The sequence below is a fragment of the Sphaeramia orbicularis genome, chromosome 5, assembly GCF_902148855.1.
Source record: "Sphaeramia orbicularis chromosome 5, fSphaOr1.1, whole genome shotgun sequence".
NCBI classification, from domain to species: domain Eukaryota; kingdom Metazoa; phylum Chordata; class Actinopteri; order Kurtiformes; family Apogonidae; genus Sphaeramia; species Sphaeramia orbicularis.
Window position 1 is genome coordinate 11,465,738 of NC_043961.1, and position 22,663 is coordinate 11,488,400.

The 22,663-nt window shown below is 36.5% G+C and overlaps 1 protein-coding gene across 13 annotated transcripts in view; it reads right to left on the reverse strand.

Annotated features, from left to right (window-relative positions):
- The window catches only part of itpr1b (inositol 1,4,5-trisphosphate receptor, type 1b), a 223,256-nt gene that overhangs the window by 38,514 nt on the left and 162,079 nt on the right, over positions 1-22,663 (reverse strand). For 8 of the 13 annotated variants that reach the window (XM_030135516.1, XM_030135522.1, XM_030135518.1 and 5 more), the window contains 2 exons: positions 21,491-21,722; positions 13,132-13,254 (listed from right to left, as the gene is read on the reverse strand). In XM_030135516.1, coding sequence (XP_029991376.1) covers positions 13,132-13,254; positions 21,491-21,722 — 355 coding nt within the window. The remainder of the gene's footprint in view (positions 1-13,131; positions 13,255-21,490; positions 21,723-22,663) is intronic. The other 5 variants (XM_030135523.1, XM_030135517.1, XM_030135524.1 and 2 more) reach the window with 2 other exon arrangements.

The following is a 22,663-nucleotide window of genomic DNA, read 5'->3' on the forward strand; positions in this document are numbered from 1 at the left end:
CATTGTAAGGCCACCCGGAGTGCCCGGACTTGGCAGGAAACCCAGACACGGCAGCTTGGACGTCCCACACCTACCGGCCAAGGCCATTCATCTCTCTTACCTAGCTTACTCTGCAACTGTCAGCTGATGAGAAACTGCCCTTTACTCTAAACCACTTAACACTAGACCAAGATAAACTCCACGTACGCCCTAATGGTCCTGCTTCTTCTTGTATTATTACATCTGAGCAGAGCTGATGGTAAAGATGTTCAAGGTTGTTGGATTTTAACTGTAAATGTTAAGGGCATTCTACAGACTATTATCGGGAAAAACTGGTTCTAATCGGGAAGGGTTACTACATCGACCGCTAAATGAATATCCAGTATCGTGGGTTTTCTAGTTTTTAATTCATCTATTTACTTGAGGGAATGGATGTCAACCACAGTTACATCACAGTTGATCCAGTTACATTTAAAGTAAGGAGAGCCTAATCGCAAAATCGAGATCATTCCTCTGGAGGCTTTTCTTGCACAACAAAAGCTCAAAATGCGGCCTGTTTCCACTGGCCCAAAAAAGTCCCACACTCTAGTATTTCATTGTCAACAGAATGGATTCACCATGAAATCTTTCATGCCATGCAGTCCTTATGTAACGTCACTAAAGTTACATAAATTTTTGTCAAGATCTTGTATTGATGAAGAGGAGTCAAACCATTGTGCAAAGTCTTCTCCATCACATCCTGTAGATTCTCAATGTGGTTCAGGTCTGGACTCTGTGGTGTCCAATCTAAGTGTACACGATGTCTCATGCTCCAAACCACTGAATCCTGGTGTTTTCATCTTGGAATATGAAGGTGTCGTCAGCATAGAAAGAAATCCACTGATGTTCAGACCTGGTTATTCTGTATATTCAGGTTCAACTAAACTAATTTTATGGAACCTAGACCTGAACAGCTGAACCAACCCCAGATCATAACACTGCCCCAACAGGCTTGTACTATAGGCACTGGGCATGATGGGTATCACTTCATCTGCCCCTCTTCAATCTGGAACAGGGTCAGTCTGGACTCCTCAAACCACATGACCTTTATCCACTTGTTCTATTCTAAGATTTAGTTGAAATAAATTAGCAGTACGTAATACCGATTCATGACAATTAGTAATTCATTTAACGTTTTATTATAATATAGGGACAGATAAAAACATAAAACATAAGACTACAGTGAAAAGTTTGAGCGACAAAATGCATTATGGGATAAAAAGTGCAGATGTGTGCATGGCTGTAGTCATTCACCTTTCAGATACTGAAGTTTGTTGGTTTAATGCTGAAGGTGACATATTTAAATGAGTTAGATTTATTTTCTATGCATAGTTCTAGTTCTTTCTGCGCAAATTTATATGAACAGTGATTCATTACGATGCTGACTGGAAGAATACAGATATGCTAATTAATACCTGGATTAACAAATTGATTTGCATATTTTAATTTGCATATTGATAATGTAATGTGTTAATATCTAGTTTTAATGTAAATGTAGCATCTAGCTTTACTTTGACGGTTCATTTTATTACAACTTGTGTTAAAATAATTATTAACTTGTCATTGCTTTTCTGTTTGTTTATTACAGTTTCACTCAGCTTTTTACCTCATTTTTCCATGCATGATAATTCTCAATAAAGGGTCAAAACAGGTCTGACTGTTCAACTATGTTAAATAAAACCTGTAGCATGAACAGTTCACCACTGAAACACAGTCGAACCTTTAGTCGGTAAATGCAGTTTTATGGCAGATAGTTTTAGTTCAAAAAGAGGCTGATTTTGAGTCATTATCTTCAGAAAACCATTGACCAAAATAGTAAATTGTCCCAAAAATTTTTAAAAAGTTGAGATTTCATACATTGTCCCTGTAGCTGAGCTGTAGTTGATACTTCCATTTGAAGCTACAGCAGGAACCAACTAAAACACACTTCCTCCTGCAGCTTTCAATTCTTGGTCCAAACTGAAAAGACTAAATATAAACATGAATAACCTGATTTTCTACATCCAGAGAAGATGGTAGAAGATGGTCAGTCAGGTCAATACATAAACGAAAAGCACTTTACAAATATGAATAGATTTCAGTTTTATTTGTTTTTCCAATTTTTTGATCCTTTTTTGCATCTTCTTTGGTTATTTTCTTATCTTTTACACCTATAATCAACAAGATAGTGAGATAATGTGATATACATTATAGTTTTTTGGTTTTACCTGCATAATTTTTCTGTTTCGACTCTTTGCTTCTCTTTTTTTTAAATTGAGTAAATAAATAAAAGCAACTTGATTTGCAAAATTTTGAAACGTGTTTATGAAATTTATGCCAAAAGTGACCAAAAAAACTCCTGCACAGTGATGCTTTAAGGTTAAAATACATGAAGGCATTCCATGAAAAAGGATTTTACTGGAGTATTTGACTTCATTCAAGGGTTCGGATTCACTGGTTTTGGTTTATTCAGCGGTTACACGTTTGTTTATTAATGAGAAACATTAGAGCTTATTAAACCAGGAGCACATAGTGAGTGCTGACGTGTGCATATGAACATTAACCCACAAAGACCCAAACCTCCACTGAGGACCAAAGGCATTTACTGATCGAAACTGTTTAACAAATGTTGATTCACTAATCCTATTAGTTATTATAAACAATAGTTAAATAGAAACAATGAATAGTAATAAAATGTCATTTCTGTTAGTTTTCTCCAACTGTTTCTACTCAAATACCTGCAGTGAAGTGATCATGTAATAATTGGGATTGGCCTACATGCACAAAGATTAACCCTAAAACACCTAAACAGGCTTTACTGATGTAAAATAACATCAACCACTAATCCTATCAATACATGTAAATAATTGTTGGAAAATGCAGTTTTTTTTCCTAAATAATACAAATTCATTCTTGTAGCAGAAATAATTTTTTTCTGCAAACACCTTTAGTTTGCAAAATATTACTTCATTCTCATGACTTTTTGATGATATACTGCAACATTATTTCTTAAAAGTTGACCTGGTTTTGCAAATATCACAACTTTTTCTGAACTATTATGACTTTATTCTATAATGTTACGACTTTCTTGTCATAACATTAAGATTTTTCCTTATATTTTTCTATTTTTTTCATCTCCAGTGTGGTCTAATCCAACTTTGTACTAGTTCAGATGTGCTTTTATGCTTTTCACTCAGGGACTTATGGGACGTTAGCAATGTTTTTTAAATGTCAGAGCAAATAATACAGACTTAAAAGTGTCCCATAAAGACCCAAACAGCTGCTGGTGACCAAAATCATCTATTGATCTAAAATGTTTAATAAATTCTGATCCACTAATCCTATCAATACATGTAAATAATTGGTGTAAAATGCAGTTTTTTTTCCTAAATAATACAAATTCATTCTTGTAGCAGAACAACTTTTTTCTGCAAACACCTTTAGTTTGCAAAATATTACTTCATTCTCATGACTTTTTGATGAAATACTGCAAAATTATTTCTTAAAATTTGACCTGGTTTTGCAAATATCACAACTTTTACTGAACTATTATGACTTTATTCTACAGTCTACTCTCGTTAAACCGCCCGCCGTTATACCGCCATTTCCGCCTATCGCCATCCGCCAGCCCAGTTCCATGCACAAACAACACTTATACCATTGATTTCCCGACCGTTATACCGCCAGCGTGATTGCCATCGAGTACACATAAATTTTAACAATGCACTGAAACAAACGCGCCAGACGCTGATCGCGACAAGCTACGAGTAGGTCTACGGAACGGCCACCGTTCATTTATCGCAGAACACTCAGTAGGTCAGGATGTCGGGAAGAGGACGTGGGATTAAGCCAAAGCCTCAAGATGATGGGGTGTCATTTCCCGACACGGTATAATAATGCTTAAAATGTTTCCCCACTTTAAATGATCCCTTACAACATAACAGAATCAAGAGTTATTTAGAAACGCAATTAGAACGGGTTAACGGAGGCAGCATAGACATCATATAGTAAAGACATGCACATTATGGACGCAACCTGTTGTAACGCCATTTTCGCTATACCGCCAATTTGGCCGTGAACGGAAGTTGGCGGTATAACAAGAGTAGACTGTATAATGTTACAACTTTCTTGTCATAACATTAAGATTTTTCCTTATATTTTTCTATTTTTTTATCTTCAGTGTGGTCTAATCCAACTTTGTACTAGTTCAGATGTGCTTTTATGCTTTTCACTCAGGGACTTATGGGACGTTAGCAATGTTTTTTAAATGTCAGAGCAAATAATACAGACTTAAAAGTGTCCCATAAAGACCCAAACAGCTGCTGGTGACCAAAATCATCTATTGATCTAAAATGTTTAATAAATTCTGATCCACTAATCCTATCAATACATGTAAATAATTGGTGTAAAATGCAGTTTTTCATCTTTTCATGGTCATCAGATATGACCCATTTGGAAGTTCAGAGGCTCTGTAGTTACCGTGGAAACACTATCATCTTCTACAACATTGATTCACCAGTAAAACCCATGGAGTTAGATCAATGACAGTGGATGGACACACTGGGTTTATGTTCAGTTAATGATAGATTTGCCGAAAAATTCCCTTTTTCTTCAGTTTTCTCTGTTTCTGATAATAATAACCCTCAACTTTAATCTGAGTTCGTATGAAAATATACATGATCAGTAAATTAAATATAGGAAAATACCTGATGTTCACTGAATAAACACAAAATACGGAGAAATAATAAATGGTGATAAATCACTTAATATAAAGAAAAAAATATTTTGGAACTGCCACCACAGTAGTTCTTTGTCTTTATGGATTAAATGAAGCGATGAGTTCAGTTCTTAATGTTCTTCTTCTCAGGTATAAAAAACTCAAATATCGAAAAAGCTAAAAAAAAAAAATAGTTGCTTTTTCTTCAGTTTTCTGTGTTGCTGATAAAATAACCCTCAACTTTAATCTGAGATTTTATGATCAGTGAATTAAACATAGGAAAATACCTGATTTTTACTGAAACAATGTAATACACAGAGGGTAATATTACAATAAATGGTTCTAATCACTTAAAAAAGGTTAAATTTAGAGGAAAAAAAAATCAAATGGGAACTGCCACAAAAGTAGCACTGGGTCTTTATGCGTTAAAAAAATGTACATTTAATGTTGGCTTCCAGGCTGAAACAGACATGATTTAACTGTTCGCCCACTGATAGATGTGTCCTGGCATGAACTGCTAAGCACTCAGGAGCCCTTTGACCCGGGTAACCACATGAGAGTGGTAGATCTAAAGCTAACAACCTCTTTTCTCCGTCTCTTCGACACCGCTGAGGAAGTTCAAACAAAAGGGACCTCGCTGTTTGACCCCGGACAGAACAATTGAAAGTTTATGCGGATCACAATGTGAGTCTTCTCTCTGCGACTCTGAACTGGAACAATGGAAGCCTTCAGCGTCTGCGGCTTCTCACATCCTCACAAACACTGGCCTCAAGGAGAAGTGAGAGAAAAAGGAAAGGAAAGAGCGACGGCAAAACAAACAGAAATACGAGACGGCACGTTGTCTGTCAACCCCCCGTTTGGTTCCGTCGTAGTTACTTTTCTATCTCTGCTGAAAAACTTTATCGGGGAAGTAATCCGCTTTATTGCACCTTGTGATCCGTGGAGAATTTCTCGACCTAAATCTGTAAATTCACACCCAGATCTGAACTGAACGGGGGTTAATATGGTATGAAAGGTCAAATATGCAGATGCACAAAAAGAATGAATCACCACTGTTTTTTCTGCACTTTGCATTTTTAGAATGTTATCAATGAACATGTAAACGGACTAATTAAACTCAAAATCAAACTAATTAAACTATTAATTATAAGTCAAAATCATGATGATGAGGCATACTACATGGACAAAAGTATGTGGACATGTTGAATTCAGGTGTTTCTTTTCTAACAGGGGTCTGGGACACAAAATAATAATGACTAATGTCATAATATAGTTTTACATTGGGATAAATATCATTGCATTGGTTAGTTTGGTTTAAATTGTTATCTTTGCTTCCAGAATGCTTCTTTTTACTTAATTTCTCTCAACATTATTATTATTTTTTTTATGCATGACAACGATTTTAAGTGTCCTACCTCTAAATTTCTAAAATATTTGTCATGCTCTGACTGTAAATAATACTTTTCTACCACAACTAACCATCTACTTTCTTAGGATGAAAAAATCTCCCATTAAACTTTAAGGAAGTATTGATGTTTTTATCTCAAATCAGCATGACCAGGACATCTTACAGCTATAGACATGATGTGTCCCAATACTTTTGTCCATATAGTTTATAAACACTAATATTTCCTTAAAGTTTAACGGGAGATTTGTCTCCCCAAGTGAGTCCCTTTGCCACAATTTGCACACGTTTTATATTGGGATAAATATCATTGCATTAGTTTGGTTTAAATTGTTATCTTTGCTTCCAAAATGCTTCAGAGATGGTTTTCACTTAATTTCTCTCTAAACTGTTTTTTTTTTTTTTTTTTTTTTTTAAATCCATTGTCTCCTACCTCTAATTTTCTAAAATATTTTTCAAACATTAACTGTAAATAATACTTTTCTGCCACAACTAACCATCTACTTTCTTCACATCTCCTACTAAACTTTAAGGAAATATTGATGTTTTTATCTCAAATCATCGTGAACAGGACGTCTTACAGCTGTGGACATGTGTCCCAATACTTTTGTCCATATAGTGTACTTATATAAATGAATGTGACAGCTACTGTGCTGCTGCTCTTATATAAGTGTAAAAATAGTTTAATTATGCAACTGTACTGTTTTTCTGTTTGCTAATCCTGAACATGACAGATATGATGTCATAAAACTCTAAATAAACCATGTACGACAGCCAGAAAAAGGACACAAGTAAAAAAAAAAAAAAAAAAAAGTTAAGTGAGAAGATTTGACATAACATATATTAGAAAATTAAAAGTTAAATAGAAATGATGATAATAAAATGCCATTTCTCTTAATTTTCTCCAACAGTTTCTTCTCAAATACCAACAATAAGGCGATTATGTAATAATTGGGATTGGCCTACATGCACAAAGATTAACCCTAAAACACCTAAATAGGCTCTACTGATGTAAAATAACATTTCAACCACTAATCCTATCAATACATGTAAATAATTGGTGTAAAATGCAGTTTGTCATCTTTGCATGGTCATCAGATATGACCCATTTGGACGTTCAGAGGTTGCGTAGTTACCATGGAAACACCGTCATCTTCTACAATATTGATTCACCAGTAAAACCCATGGACTTGGATCAATGACAGTGGGTGGAGGCGCCTGTTTTACTTTCAGTTTTCTCTGTTTAGATAAAATAACCTTTGGATTTATTCAGAACTTTAATGAACATTTACATTAGATACAGGAACATACATGATTTACACTGAAAAATGCTAAATTCAGAAGATAATATAGTAATAAAATGTCGTAAATGACTTAAGAAAGGTTAAAGATAGAGAAAATTACATTTAGAAGGCACAGAAAGTCTACATCTTTAAGGGTTTGAGATATAAAATGGAAAAAAGAAAGAGGAGGAAGTCAATTTAGGGGTAAATCTCATTTTTGTTTTCAGTGGATGGAGACGGTTGTTTCTATGTTCAGTTGATGATATACAGTCACGGAAAAAAATCATTAGATCACCCCTTGTTTTCTTCAGTTTCTTGTTCATTTTAATGCCTGGTACAACTAAAGGTACACTTGTTTGGACACATATAATGATAACAACAAAAATAGCTCATAGCAGTTTAATTTCAGAGCTGATATCTATCCATTTAACATGGTTTTCTTGATAATAACCAAAATCACTTCAGTTCTTACGTCAATATCTATGGCATTGTACTGACAAAAACAGTGCTTTTAGGCATTCCATGTTTTCTTTTCGGTCTGTTTTAGTCACATGATACACACAGGAGTTAGTACTGGATTGTATAACCATTGTTTTTGATGACTTTGGATGGTCTAATAATTTTTTCCGCTGAAAAAGTCACTTGTTCTTCAGTTTTCTCTGTTTTGACACTAAGGTTTTACAAGATCAGTGAATTAAATATAGGAAAATACATGATTTACACTGAAAAAAAGACTAAATGCAGAGGAAAATACGATGATAAGTAGTAATGGATGGTTTGGGAAAGAAAAATTCGACACAAGAATAGCTCTAATGTTAACATAGTTATAAAAAGAGGCCATTTTGTGATTTATGTGCGGTCAGAATAAAATAAATAAGCGTGTGGTTCGTCCTTGTTGCGTCATGTGTATCTGCTGGTTATCAGGCAGGTGTCACTTTCAAACTCTATCTCTCGCCTAGAGTTAGTAACATGGTATTACGTTTCCTGCTGCAGATTGTGCCCTTATGAGGATACCACGGCATTTATGTAAGACAGGACACACAAACACGCATGAACTGCACGCAGACACACACCTCATTACCCCAAGTGACACACGCGGCGAGGAAGATAACCCTGTGTGAGAATGAGGCCGGACATCTGATAACATGTTAATTCACAAGTTGGTTTTCGGGCTGAGAAAAGCAGCGGTGTCAATAAACGGGTCAGAACCTAATTATGAGCAAATCCGTCTTGGTCTTTTGTGCCGGGGCTGCAGTCGGAGATCCAAATCTTCGGCTTGAATTACATTCTCATCACACCTCCACTTGTGGTGAAACTCGCTTTGGTTGGGAGGTGATAGGCTACACCCAAACCACAGGCACGGGAGGACAAGGCGTACACGGCGGCGAGCTCTGATAGAAAAACGCTACGTATGAGCGTGTTCCAGCTGCTGACAACACATATATGAGCACTCTACGGTTTAATCTTAAAGGAGTGATATTTAGCTTTTTTAAATGGAATTCTGCATTTTCAAACATTTCCCTGTGGTCTACATGAACTGTAAATGCTCTGCTTGGGTCGAATTCTTCATTAATTCAACTCCACAGGTCCATCTTCAACCCTATTTCTGAGTAATGACACCAGAAAGGTGTTTTTTATTTTCTTTTCTTCTCTTTTTGTATGGGCTCGGCTGGCTGACAGGCAGCCGTCTGTACCGATAAGGCAGCAGCCGACTCCAACTGTACTCCCAGTCATCATTGCCCATTTTTCCTGACACCATTGCTTGTGTATTCTCTTTTATTTGGACATTTTACCGGGGAGTATCTCACACTACTTTTTCTTTTTTTTCTACTTGTCTTGTCCAGCGTCCTAACAGCAGAATAGTAGTCTGGTTCCTCCCGGTGCTGAACAAATTTGCTTTGCCAAGGGTAACTTCATAAAGTATATGAAGCGCCCTTTGATATTCTACTGTGTTTATCGTGAGTTTTGTTGAACCACATTTCGATGCCGGACCTGACATGGGGGGTGGGGGGGCAGAAGAAGAAGAAGGGGAGAGAACAAGAGAGAAGAAGGTGGCGAAGACCCTCACAAGAAAGTATCAACAATACAAACAGTAACAACCATGGAGACAATTATAATGATAATAACTAGAAAGGTGGATTTGAGCGCTGGCCCCCTAAATGCACATAAGCCACTTTAGGCCCCGCCCCCTCCAGGTTGTTGCTTTCTGTCCCGTTCAACCAACAACTGAACATTTTAGGTAATCGGCGTCTAAGTTTGGACATACTTTCAGTTTTTACTACAACCACTGCTGCTGACAAACAATTATGTCGTACTCGGAGAAATGTTCGTCGGAAGTCTTGACCTTATATGTGCAAATGTTGTGACGTAACTAGTTATAGACGTAACAAATTAAGCAGGAATTAAAACAGGTTGTAGAAATCCACTTGATTTTTGCCAAAATGAATATAAAGATATTTTTGCAGCACCTGGAGGGTTCAAATTCAAACTGTATGAACTATTAGGGTCCAAATACACAAATAAATGAACCAAAGACTAATGAAAGTGGGTTTAGTGAAATATGACCCCTTTAAGACACTGCGATACACGATATAGACACCTGTAAATTCATGCCCGGATCTGAGCTGAACAGGGGTTAATATGGTAGGAAAGGTCAAATATGCAGATGCACAAAAAGAATGAAATGCCATCGTTTTTTCTGCACTTTGTATTTGAGAATGTTATCAACGAACACATAAACAGATCAAACTAATCAAAATAATAATTATACGTCATAATTGTAGTAAGATGATGAGGTACACTATATGGACAAAAGTATTGGGACATGCTGAATTCAGGCATTTCTTTTCTAACAGGGGTCTGGGATTCAAAACAATAATGGCAAATGTCACAATATAGTTTTATATTGGGATAAATATCATTGCATTAGTTAGTTTGGTTTGAAATGTTATAATTGCTTTCAAAATGCCTCAGAGATAGCTTTTACTTAATTTCACTCAACGTTGTTTTTTTTTTTATCCATGACTATGATTTTAAATATTCTATCTCTAAATTTCTAAAATATTTTTCCTGCTCTGACTGTAAATAATAATTTTCTACCACAACTAACCACCTACTTTCTTCACATCTCACTGAGGAACAAAAATCTCCCATTAAACTTTAAGGAAATATTGATGTTTTACCTCACATCAGCATGAACAGGACATCTTACAGCTGTAGACATGATGTGTCCCAATATTTTTGTCCATATAGTTTATAAACATCAATAGTTCCTTAAAGTTTAATGGGACATTTTTCTTCCCAAGTGAGATGTGAAGAAAAGTAGATGGTTCGTTGTGGTAGAAAATTATTATTTACAGTCAGAGCAGGAAAAATATTTTATAAATTTAATGGTACAACATTTAAAATCATAATCATGGATAAAAAAAAAAAAATAAAAAAAAAATCAATGTTGAGAGAAATTAAGTAAAAACCATCTTACAGCTGTAGACATGATGTGTCCCAATATTTATGTCCATATAGTTTATATTATCAATATTTCCTTAAAGTTTAATGGGAGATTTTTCTTCCCAAGTGAGTCGCTTTGCCACAAAAGGGACTGAAAAGAAAGAAATTGAAAAGACTTTGGCAAGCAGAGGTCAAAGGTCATAGTGACATCACATACATATTTGGAGTCTGTTTTATAATATTGTGTTTTTGTTACATTTTCATTTATGTTGGATTTGCACGCATTTCCTGTCCATCCATCAAATATCCCAGCATTCTTTGGGGATTCTTTTTCTAATTTGGGACAAACGTTGAGTGTCAGGGATGAATTAATTTAATTTAAGTGGCCAAAGGTCAAAGGTCAAGCTCTCATGAATGCAATATTTCAGGACAGACTGTCTTCTTTTTTGGGACAAACATTCATTTGGTACTGATTACATCTTGGTAGCCAAAGGTCAAAGGTCAAGGTTGTTGTTACCTGTGAAACACAGTTTTACTCGGAACTGAGGGAACAGCTTGAACAGATTGCGACGTTAGGGTAACAAACACATGTGACTGAACTTATGGTTGTAGTTGAAATCAGATAAAATTGATGGAAACATGCCTCCCTAGTTCTGATGAAGCTGTGTGGTTTTCATCGGTGTCCTCTTGACAGCACCTGATGGTACATGAGATAATCTACACTCGCATTAAGAAAGTACATTTACTGGCCAAACTGACTAACGTGCATCATGTTTCTGATCTATTGGTAATTCATTCGTTGCCAAATGTTTCTAGTTGTTTCTTTATGACACCATTTACTTTTACAGCCGTTTGTTTCTGCTGTCCCAACTTTTTGGAGATGTGTTAGTCATATTTTTTCTTAAAATGGTCAATTTTCTCAGTTTAAATATTTTTTTCTGTTTTAAGTATTCTACTGTGAACAAAATATAGGTTTATAAGATAGAAAAATCCTTCTGTTTCATTCATTATTAACTATTTCGTACTTGCCGTTGCATAATCCCTGCAGTTCAATGCAGAGATGACCATAAATAGTGTTGAAAAAACATTCAATTGTACGTCATTTATTTGATTTGAAACTCACTTTCCGAGGCCAAAGAGTGAGTTTTTACTCGAAGTTTCTGGATATGGTTATTTTTACTGTACATGTCTAATGGTTCCAGATGTCAGTCTCCTAAATTACAGACGATAAGGAAAAGAAGTTGATCTGAAACCTGCTACAAGTACAGGGTGGGGAAGCAAAATTTACAATGAACATTTAGTTGTTTTTTCTCAGCAGGCACTACGTCAATTGTTTTGAAACCAAACATATATTGATGTCATAATCATACCTAACACTATTATCCATACCTTTTCAGAAACTTTTGCCCATATGAGTAATCAGGAAAGCAAACGTCAAAGAGTGTGTGATTTGCTGAATGCACTCGTCACACCAAAGGAGATTTCAAAAATAGTTGGAGTGTCCATAAAGACTGTTTATAATGGAAAGAAGAGAATGACTATGAGCAAAACTATTACGAGAAAGTCTGGAAGATACTATTAAAGAAGAATGGGAGAAGTTGTCACCCGAATACTTGAGGAACATTTGCGCAAGTTTCAGGAAGCGTGTGAAGGCAGTTATTGAGAAAGAAGGAGGACACATAGAATAAAAACCTTTTCTATTATGTCAATTTTCTTGTGGCAAATAAATTCTCATGACTTTCAATAAACTAATTGGTCATACACTGTCTTTTAATCCCTGCCTCAAAATATTGTAAATTTTGCTTCCCCACCCTGTATGAAAAAATCTAATCGAGATCTGAATTTTCATGGTCCTGGATCCAGTAACAATTGCATTAACTGTCACTGTGGGGTAATTAGGAATCACAGATGATAGAAAATTAACCCGATGTTTTTTTACTTATACAACATGCAAACACAAAACCCCAAAAATTAAGTTATGTGAGAAATGTCGAACTTTGTTTTCTCTTTTATTTTGGCCATAAATGTCTCTAGATCGGCACATGAATGTTACAAGTGGTAAATGGGCTTTGTGGGATTTCAGCGCTGTTTGACCTTGATTATACAAAAAGAGTCCCATTCACCCGTTTGCACACATTCTGGGAACAACCTGGGGTCATTTCCTTCCCCAAGGGCCAGCGATGATCGATATTTTCTCTACTACTACCCAGAGAACACAACCACAAATCCCTGGAAAGCTGACTAATTATTCAACAAACTGTAATAAAGGTAACCACACTGACCTCCACGGACTCCTTCCAGTGGGTAGAAAAAGGCCACGAGCAGGTTCATGAGCACAGCCAGGTTGAAGGAGATGCTGCTCCAGAAGGACATGTTCCTGGAGCACCAGTAGAGGATGGGCTGGGCTGCAAAGGACGGCCAAGAAGCAAATGAATGCATGTAGTTGGACTGAAAGACCGACGGAACCCCAACAGCATGCACCTACATTTACTGTCTATATACAGGGTGTCCATAAAACCACTTTACAATTTAACACATTTATTAACCCCCAAAGTGGAGGCAAGGGGTATTGCTTTTGGTTCGGTTTGTTTGTTTCCTTGTTTGTTAATGCTCTAGCAGCAAAACTACTGGTTGAGTTCATACCAAATTGGGTTTATAGATTGCCAGTCACCTAAAATAGATGTCATTACATTTTGGGAAAAGTTGGTGTAAGTTAAATTTTTTTAATGAATTTTTTAAATCTTTTTTTTCCCCCCATTTACTTATAATAGGTGAAATTTCAAATGTCTGTAGCAGCAAAACTATTGGTTGAGTTCATACCAAATTGGGTTTATAGATTGCCAGTGACCCAGAATAGATGTGGTGACATTTTGGGAAAAGTAGGTCAAAGTTAAATTTTTTAATGAATTTTTAAAATCTTTTTTTTTTCCCCATTTACTTATAATGGGTGAAATTTCAAATGTCTGTAGCAGCAAAACTGTTGGTTGAATTAATACCAAATTGGGTTTATAGATTGCCAGTGACCCAGAATAGATGTCATTACATTTTGGGAAAAGTTGGTGTAACTTAAATTTTTTTAATGAATTTTTTAAATCTTTTTTTTCTCCATTTACTTATAAGGGGTGAAATTTCAAATGTCTGTAGCAGCAAAACTATTGGCTGAATTCATACCAAACTGGGTTTATAGATTGCCAGTGACCCAAAATAGACGTCATTACATTTTGGGGAAAGTTGGTCAAAGTTAAAATTTTTTCTGAATTTTTAAATTTTTTTTTTTTTTTTTTTGCCCATTTATACGGAAGCGTATAGGATTCACATGAAAAAATAAAAATCGGCCCTGCTTTTCTGAATTAACGAGATAATTACCATTTACTTACAAATGTCTATAAAAACATCAATTTTGTTTCAATTTACTTCAAACTCGGCACATATTTAGAGGCAATTGATATGCTGACATCAGCACATGCACAGACATGATGACATCAGCTGGATCGATGCCAAAATAAATTACAATACGTGCGAGGGGCGGGGTTTGTTGTGCCTGGAACCACTTGTTACAAAAGAAAATAAATAGACAAATCTGTGGAAATCATTACAAAATGGAAAGTAGATATTGAAGTGTTTTTTTTTTTTTTTTTTTTTTTAAATACTGGCACCATCAGTTGCACAAAGCACATCTATACGGTACTGGATTTGTTTCCATGTTTGCTGTATCAGAGCCTCATCAGTGGTGTCAGTGGCATCAGTGATCTGTAGCTTCAGGTTGTTGATGTCCCGTATCTTTATTTGATACACAATATCTGTAAAATAACCCCCCAAAAAAAATCCATGGGAGTGATATCTGGTGAGGGAGGTGTCGAGGGAATATGGGCCATCCCTTCCAATCCACCGATCTGGACATGTTTGATTTAGGAACCCACCAACATACAGAACCCAATGTGGTGGTGCACCATCTACCTGGAAAATGATGGTTAGTTGAAGGTCATCCAGTTGTGGTGACACATATTCAGTCAAAAGGTCAAGGGAAACATTTGTACTACTTGAACTTTCGTTGAAGACACATGGACCAAAGATTCAACTGCAAATGATCCCACAATGTGATTAGAAACTTTGATAACCACTGAGTACATGAAACAAATCTGATTAACATATCTCATCAATTGCTTTTGTAATACGTTTTTAAATTGTGAAGACACTTTGTGGACACCCTGTATTACACGCTACGAAGCTAATCACAAAACATCTTAGAAAAAAAAATGACGTGTTTCACACCAAACAGGAGATACATACGGGTTCGGATCATAAAACACAAAGATAGTAATGATTTCATTTTATTCAATTTTTTTTTACTGTCAACTGAGGATTTGGTCCAAATCTAATCAATCCAAAGCTGAGAGCTGAACTTTTTCAGGGTGAAACACATCAAAACACATTAATCAACCTCAATGAAAAGGGGATTGTGTAGTTTTACACAAACTCAAATGGTTTAAAACTGTAATGAAAGGATTCACTTTGAAGGGTGAAAATCAGGCAAAAACCTTAATCTATTTAGATGCACCAAACTAAATGTCATGTACATTCACGCTCTAATGCTCTTCTATTTGTAGACAACTTACATATGAACAAGCATATGTGCACACACAGCCTACTCAGGCCTCGGTCAGGAGATTGTTATCGTGCTTTTAAAGGCTATTTTGAGCCAAGCTGTTAATTACAAAATAGGAACTGAGGGTGGGGGCTTTTACTAACTGCTCCGACTATTGTCATGCAGTGGTTAGCACAAGAGGAACAACATATTCTCCACATTCTGTGCTGATTCATTCAGATAGTGGAGAGTTGTGTATAGTCACACGTTATCATTTTATATAGAAGCCACCTCCTTTGAGACCCGATCATGAGATAAGACACAACATGCTACTCCACCAAGACAAGAAAACACAAAAACACTAGTCACTCCGCTGCAGAAGTTGATATATAATCAGCCAAGGGGTCAAAACGAGGCCTGCTGGGAAAAGCTTTCAGCCCTACATCAAAGTGTACGCTGGTTTACTGGTTTTATGCTCATGGTTAAAAAAAAGAAAAAAAAAAAAGAAAAAAAAAAAAGAAAAAAAAAAAGGGGAATCACGAGAACTTTTATTTTTCACAAGATTGTTGCTGACTGTCTCTTTTCTGTGATAATAAAAAAATCCATTTAAGTCTTGGCTTTCTGTTTCACACGCGGTTTCACAGTCCAAAACCCTGCATTGATTTAAAGCTTTGGATCGTCAGTTAAAAGGCAGAAGTATGTGACATTTCTGGCCTGAGTTTATAAAGCAAACTGTTCAGACTGTTCATGACTAAACCGAACTGTGGGAGTGAGTGGAAAAATGGAAAAATAAAACATTATTACCTGATTATATCACACCCAAACCATTGCAAAATTCTGCAGGAATGTGCTGTCTGCAGGTTAGTGAGAGGCTGAAAGTTTGGTGTGGATGTGTTTTTTTTTATTTTTGTTTAATCTCTCATAACATAACATAAATGTAAAACGAGGAAAATGGAAAATCCCAACAAAGAGCAGGGTCTCTAAATGCACCACTACACATTGGTAGAGGGTCAGAAGGGATGATTAAGATGCTTAATGATCTATATATTTAGAATCCATTTAGAATTAACTTCGTATCTGTTTACCCGTTGGATGTATGTTTGTCCCTTGGTTGTTTATTGTAAAGCGCCTTTGAGTACTTAGAAAAGTGCTATATAAAAGTGATGTATTATTATTATTATTATGATTATTATTATGATTATTATTATTATATTTATTCTTTAAAATATTAAAATATGACCTAAAATTACCCTTAGTGCTTAGAATAAAGAGCTCTAAAGTTCTGCCAAAAGATGCCAGTGTCGTCGACTGTAGATATATGAAGTGAGTTTATTTACAATGACGGGTCGGGGGATTTTTTGTGACCACTAGAGGGAGTAGTGAGTCACTTTGTCGGTCTCCTCTGATGAGGAAAACCCTAACCCTAACACCAACTTTGACCCAAGCGTCAGAAAGTGACCACATGGATGAGAACCATAAAGAAACAACTTTTAGAGTCAAAGAAAAGAAGTGATAAAAATAGAATTATTGTTTTCTCCACAAGACTTGGCTGTAAATGTTAAAGGGGTCATATTTTGCTAAACCCATTTTTATTAGTCTTTGGTTCATTTATTTGTATATTTGGACCCTAATAGTTCAGAAACTTTGAATTTGAACCCTCCAGGTGCTGCAAAACTATCTTTATATTCATTTTGGCAAAAATCGAGTGGATTTCTACAACCTGTTTTAATTCTTGCTTAATTTGTTGCGTCTATGACTAGTTAAGTCAGGACATTTGCGCATATAAGGTCAAGACTCCCGACGAACATTTCTCCGAGTACGACATAATTGATTGTCAGCAGCAGCGGTTGTAGTAAAACCTGAAAACGTGTCCAAACTTCAAGCCGATTACCTAAAATGTTCAGTTGTTGGTTGAATGGGACAGAGCAGCACGGTGAATAACCTGGAGGGGGCGGGGCCTGAAGTGGCTCATGTGCCAGTACTCAAAACGACCTGTCTGGTGTCATTACTCAGAAATAGGGTTGAAGATGGACCTGTGGAGTTGAACTAATGAAGAATTCAGACCCAAGCAGAGCATTTAGAGTTTATGTAGACCACAGGGAAATGTTTGAAAATGCATAATTCCATTTAAAAAAGCTAAATATCACTCCATTAAGAATGGAGTTTGATGTTGAAATGTCAGCTTTTTTTCTACATGGGTGAGTTTGATTATGAGGTTTAGGATGGTATAAAGTTATTATGGGATGTTTTTATCTTTGCTAGGTTGCTGTTTGCTGATCCACTGTTCAGACTAAACTGTGACAGTTCTCACGTTGTTTGTTGGATTCCAAACAGATCTTTAGTTCAGCCACTGACAACACAAACCATACGGAAAACAGGTGATTTGCGGTTTTACTGCGGCTGTTTTCAGTCTAAAAACAGAGCTAAGCTAACAGAGCTATAATGTAAACTATCAGCTGATGCAGCATGTGAAGATTATAAGATAGTGTTATTTTAGCGACAGTTAAAATAAGCGTCTATGAGTTTTAGTTTGAAGATGAAAAATTGATGATACCATAAAACAGATGTGTGGAAACGATAAGCTTTATTATACTTAATTCAATGACTGATACAGTCTGTGGATACTTAGCGCTGATTTTGTTGGTGGTTTTGGTAGAAGTAAGTGTGTTCTCGTACCAGACTGACTCCTGTTGGTAACAGTTTGGAATATCAATACTATACAGAACCACTTTAAAGAGCACGTAGGTTAAGGAAAATGTCACATACTTTGCCTTAAAACTTTTTGATTCAAATACTAATACCTTGCTTCTGATACCTTACATTGCCCATTTTAACATACAGGAAACTACAACACACATATATTAAAATTCTGAATCAAAAGATATTCTTCAATACATGGTCATATCTAAGCAATTCAATCAGTGCTGTTTACATACTGAAGTTTGTAGACTTGCATCGACCAAGTCTGTGCTCTGTCAGAAGTGACTCTGACTTTCTAAAACTGGCAGGTATTTGAAACAGGTCGACCCGTTTATCTATTTAAGATCGAACCGGTTCAGAGTATCCTGCTGACTGTGTAAATCACAAGCTTTAACTAAATCTGGAGTTTATCAAGTCACATCTATCTCTGCACAAGACCTAAAAAGGATAGATAGGGTGGGGAAACACTGAGGAACCTTAGATCACAATCTCCTTGCAAAATATTAAGATAAAAAGAGGACAAAAAAAAAAGTTTAAGTGATTAAGAAAACACAAAAATGGACAAAGGGACCACACGTATCATGCTCATTATCCAGCTCTCACATAACAGCTTTGTAGAGTATACAGTATAATGTTAGTCCTTCTTAGCCTTTAATTAACTTATAACATATTGTAAGTTAGTAGATTTATAAGTTGCATATCAAGGTTTGCATGCTCTCTCCAATTCCATCCCTCCAGGGTTCATGTCAAAAGACGAGCCCATTTTTAACATATTGACCCTGAACCGTCACTGGCTTTAGCTGTTAGAGGTTCTTACTGAAGTGTCAGCACATTTGGGAAATTAATACAGCAAGGAAGAAGGTGGATTTTATAGGTGAAATCCATCAAATCTTTCACCTACAGGAAACACAATGTCACTGTCTCATAAAATGTCACAGTGTTATGTTGTGTTTTTAAATTATTTTACTGGAGTTCTGCAGTAAAAGTGAAGAAGTGTGTGATTTTTGTTGTTAGTTCTATAAAAGTTCCTGTTCGGCATCAGTGGAATCAGACAGTGGAGGATTTTATCTTGCATCATAGTGTTGTTTTTACACCTGATAAAGCAGGTACTGTACATTTACAGGAACCAAAAAGAAGGTTTTGTGTCTTTTCCTGCTATAAAACAGGGCCAGTAGCATCAGGAAATTCTGTTTAAGTGTCAAAATACTCACTTGAAGGAGAAATACATGTAAGCCTTTCACAGATAACTGGGTCTGATTAACTATGTTTCTTGTAAAACTGTACAGTCACTGTCCTCAGGCTGATGGGGAGTCGAAGGCTGCTTTTCCACTGACATCAGTTTACCTAATCTTGACAACATTCCTGCATTTCCAACAACATGACAGCAGATCCCGTCATATACTGCTTTTAGTACTGATTTGCAAAAGTTCTGAGCTCAACCAATACTAAATGCGATGTAAAAACGATGAAAGATCACAAATTTGTCTTCGCTGCCTTAACATATATTTATTATGTAGCCTCTTCCTTGTTAAATCTACATCTAAATTGCTGTTCTTGTACAAACTTTAACTTAGAATCTAAAGTTTCTTCTAAAGTCCACCATCGCTTCTTCACCTGTAGCTGCACTGATGACAACATGACCATAGTTTACACTGTGTTGTTATGGCAACCAGCCATGCTGAGGAAGTACTACAGAGAGTCCAAGTCCCGCCTCTTCCTATTGTGTCCCATGGGACTTTGTCGGAAAAAATTTGTATGTTCAAAAATTCATGGGAAGGAATGCTACTAGGACCAAAAAAGAGTTTGATCGAAGTGCTTTTTGGAAAAAGGGATTCATAAACTAGATGGAAGGCTGGAAGAAAAGTCCAAGGCACTCTCTTTAACCTCCTAAGACCCAGCTATGGGTTTTCCGTCCACATTTGTGGACAAGTTTCATAACTTTATACAAAAAAAAAAGAAAAGAAAACTGTCCACCACAAAGGACATTCCATAAAAATTTTAAAAACTGCATCTGAAAAAAACTGTTGCATCATGATGTTTCCAATATAGACACAAAAACAAAAAAAGCTTGTACTTTGCTGACATTTCCTGGGTCTTAGGAGGTTATGCAAGGAAGTCAAACACTTCCTGATGAAGGCTGGAAGCCAAAATGTGTAGAAGTGTTTTTAAAGGTCTATATATGACCATGCCATGAACATAAAGGCATTTTAATGCTTACAGAGTGCCTTGGAGTTATCTTCAGTTTGTCAAACAAATTGTATGTATTTGAGTCAATTTTTGGATCTTCATTGAATTATTCCATCGTGTCCACATATATTTGTCATTTTAACTTTTACAAGTGAGTAAGGTGTACACGTGCTGTAAAACTACTGAAGTATCAGGCTGTGAAAATCTGTAAATATAACGACTACACACCTGAAAGTCATGGAGGTGATGTCATAACAGTCTCCATCCATGATCTGTACAGAGTCTGAGGATGGAACCATTACAGCTGTCTAAGTCTCTCACACTAAAGGTAGAATGTTCCAAAATAGCTGTCGTTTTGGTGTTGGACTGGCCTCATGCCAGAAGAGATGCAGTCCATTCAGCTGTTTAACACTAAACTAAGTGTTTCTTTACTGTATTCTGCCACAAATGGTGATGTTATTGACTTGTAAAATTAACTTGACAAACATATGTATAACTTGTGGCACAATGGCAATGGGATCAAATTATTTTTCGTCTCTCTCCATTGAACACCATTTGTATTTTTGTGAAGTTTGGTCCCATGAAGCCAAGTGGGATGTGTGGGGCTTCGACTCTATACCTGCAGTGGAAATGCAATGTGTAGAGGCCAAACAGAACTGAGCTAAACTAAGTTAAGTTGAGCTAATATCAGTGGAAATGCAGCATACTAAAACGGTATCCATGGCACTGACTGGAAGGGGGTGTGGCCAGCAGCAGCTCATTTGCTACTGAAACGACCTGTTTTTTTTAGTAAACAGACCCAGAGGAATGACTGATCTTTAGAGCTGAAACTTAAAATCCACTTTCCACGGACATGAGAGACTTAAACTAACTTGTTGAAAGCCATGTTGTATAAAACTGTTCAAGTCTTTCTGTGTTCCCTTAACAAATTTATATCTGAAAACTGTTTTGATCAAAGATAGTGTATCCTGGGTGAAAATCTTCCTGCTGTTCCTCTTAACACACATCGCAGAAATCCACATTTCTCCGATGTGTGTTGCATATAAAGGGCTTACGTCTGTGTGTTTCATTTGGAGGTGGGGTGGGGTTGTCATAGGCCCGGGAGGGATGCAAGAGGAAAGTGTGTAAACCAGGCACTAGGAGATAAATAGTAAAGGAGGAAAACGCACAGGGAACGGTGTTTGTGTTACCAGTGGCCTCTTGAGTACCTCGCAGCTTCTTCTGCCAGTTCATCTCATTGAAGAGGTCCTCAGAACGCAAGAAGAAGTCATTAATCTTACTGCCTTGTTCGTCCCGTTCTGTGGTGTAATAGACACGAAGCTTGGACTCCTGGGTAAGAAACTCGCAGATGTTGGGGACGGGGAAGACGATCTGCTCCATGGTGCGATCGAGTCGGACGATCTGGACACAACCACAGCGACATGATAAACCTCAACCAAGCCCTGAAGTGACTGTTCACTGATGATATGAATATAGCTTCATAGGCCCCTTTTCCACCAACATTCCCAGGAACTTTTATCACCAGGAATTTATTTACCTGGCTAAAATAATTCCTGGTAATCTGTGTGGTTTGTTTCCACCTAAAAGCTCAGCTGAGTCAACTCAAAGTCCCGGTGAATTTCTTTTGAGAGTATTCGGCAAATACGTCATAAATGTCAGGAGAGATTTACGATCAAAAGTCAGTTTTGTTTCTGACTGGACTGTTTACTACACTTACCTATTATTTTATTCATATATTCCACTACTTTTGTGCAGGTAAGACTTTGGTAAAACCTCTTTCAAGAACCGAAACACTTCATCCACATGAGTGAATGTTTGTTTTCACAATAAATCTGAACATTTTCACAAATCTGACTTCAATATTTCAGCATTTGGGCTGAAATATGTCTTTCTGCTGAGTTTTAGGATATAATGGGCCTCAGTTATAAAGCTGAGATCGTCATGAACACTTTGATATAAAACACTTGAGTACTGCGTTATTTGCAAGTACTTTAAAAAGGTGAATTAAAGAAATGTAAAAATCAAGAAAATACCATAAAACTCAAAGGGTTAAATATTGCAGGTAAGTGTGGAACACAACAAGTGTGTTCCACCAATCAGCATTCTTCAGCACACAGCCCTGCCCCCAAGAATTCCGATAAATCTGAAATGTCCCACCCCCTAGTAGGAACTTAAAAAAAAAAAAAAAAAAAAGTATGGGGTCAAGGGAAAGTTTTTTTACCCAGGAAATTTCTTTGTCATCATTTTTCAAAATCCCTTTAAAGTTAAAATTCCTGCGGTGGAAAAGGGGCTTCAGATGATTAACCCTAACCCTCAAATTTACTACCCTCTGGTTACCTTCT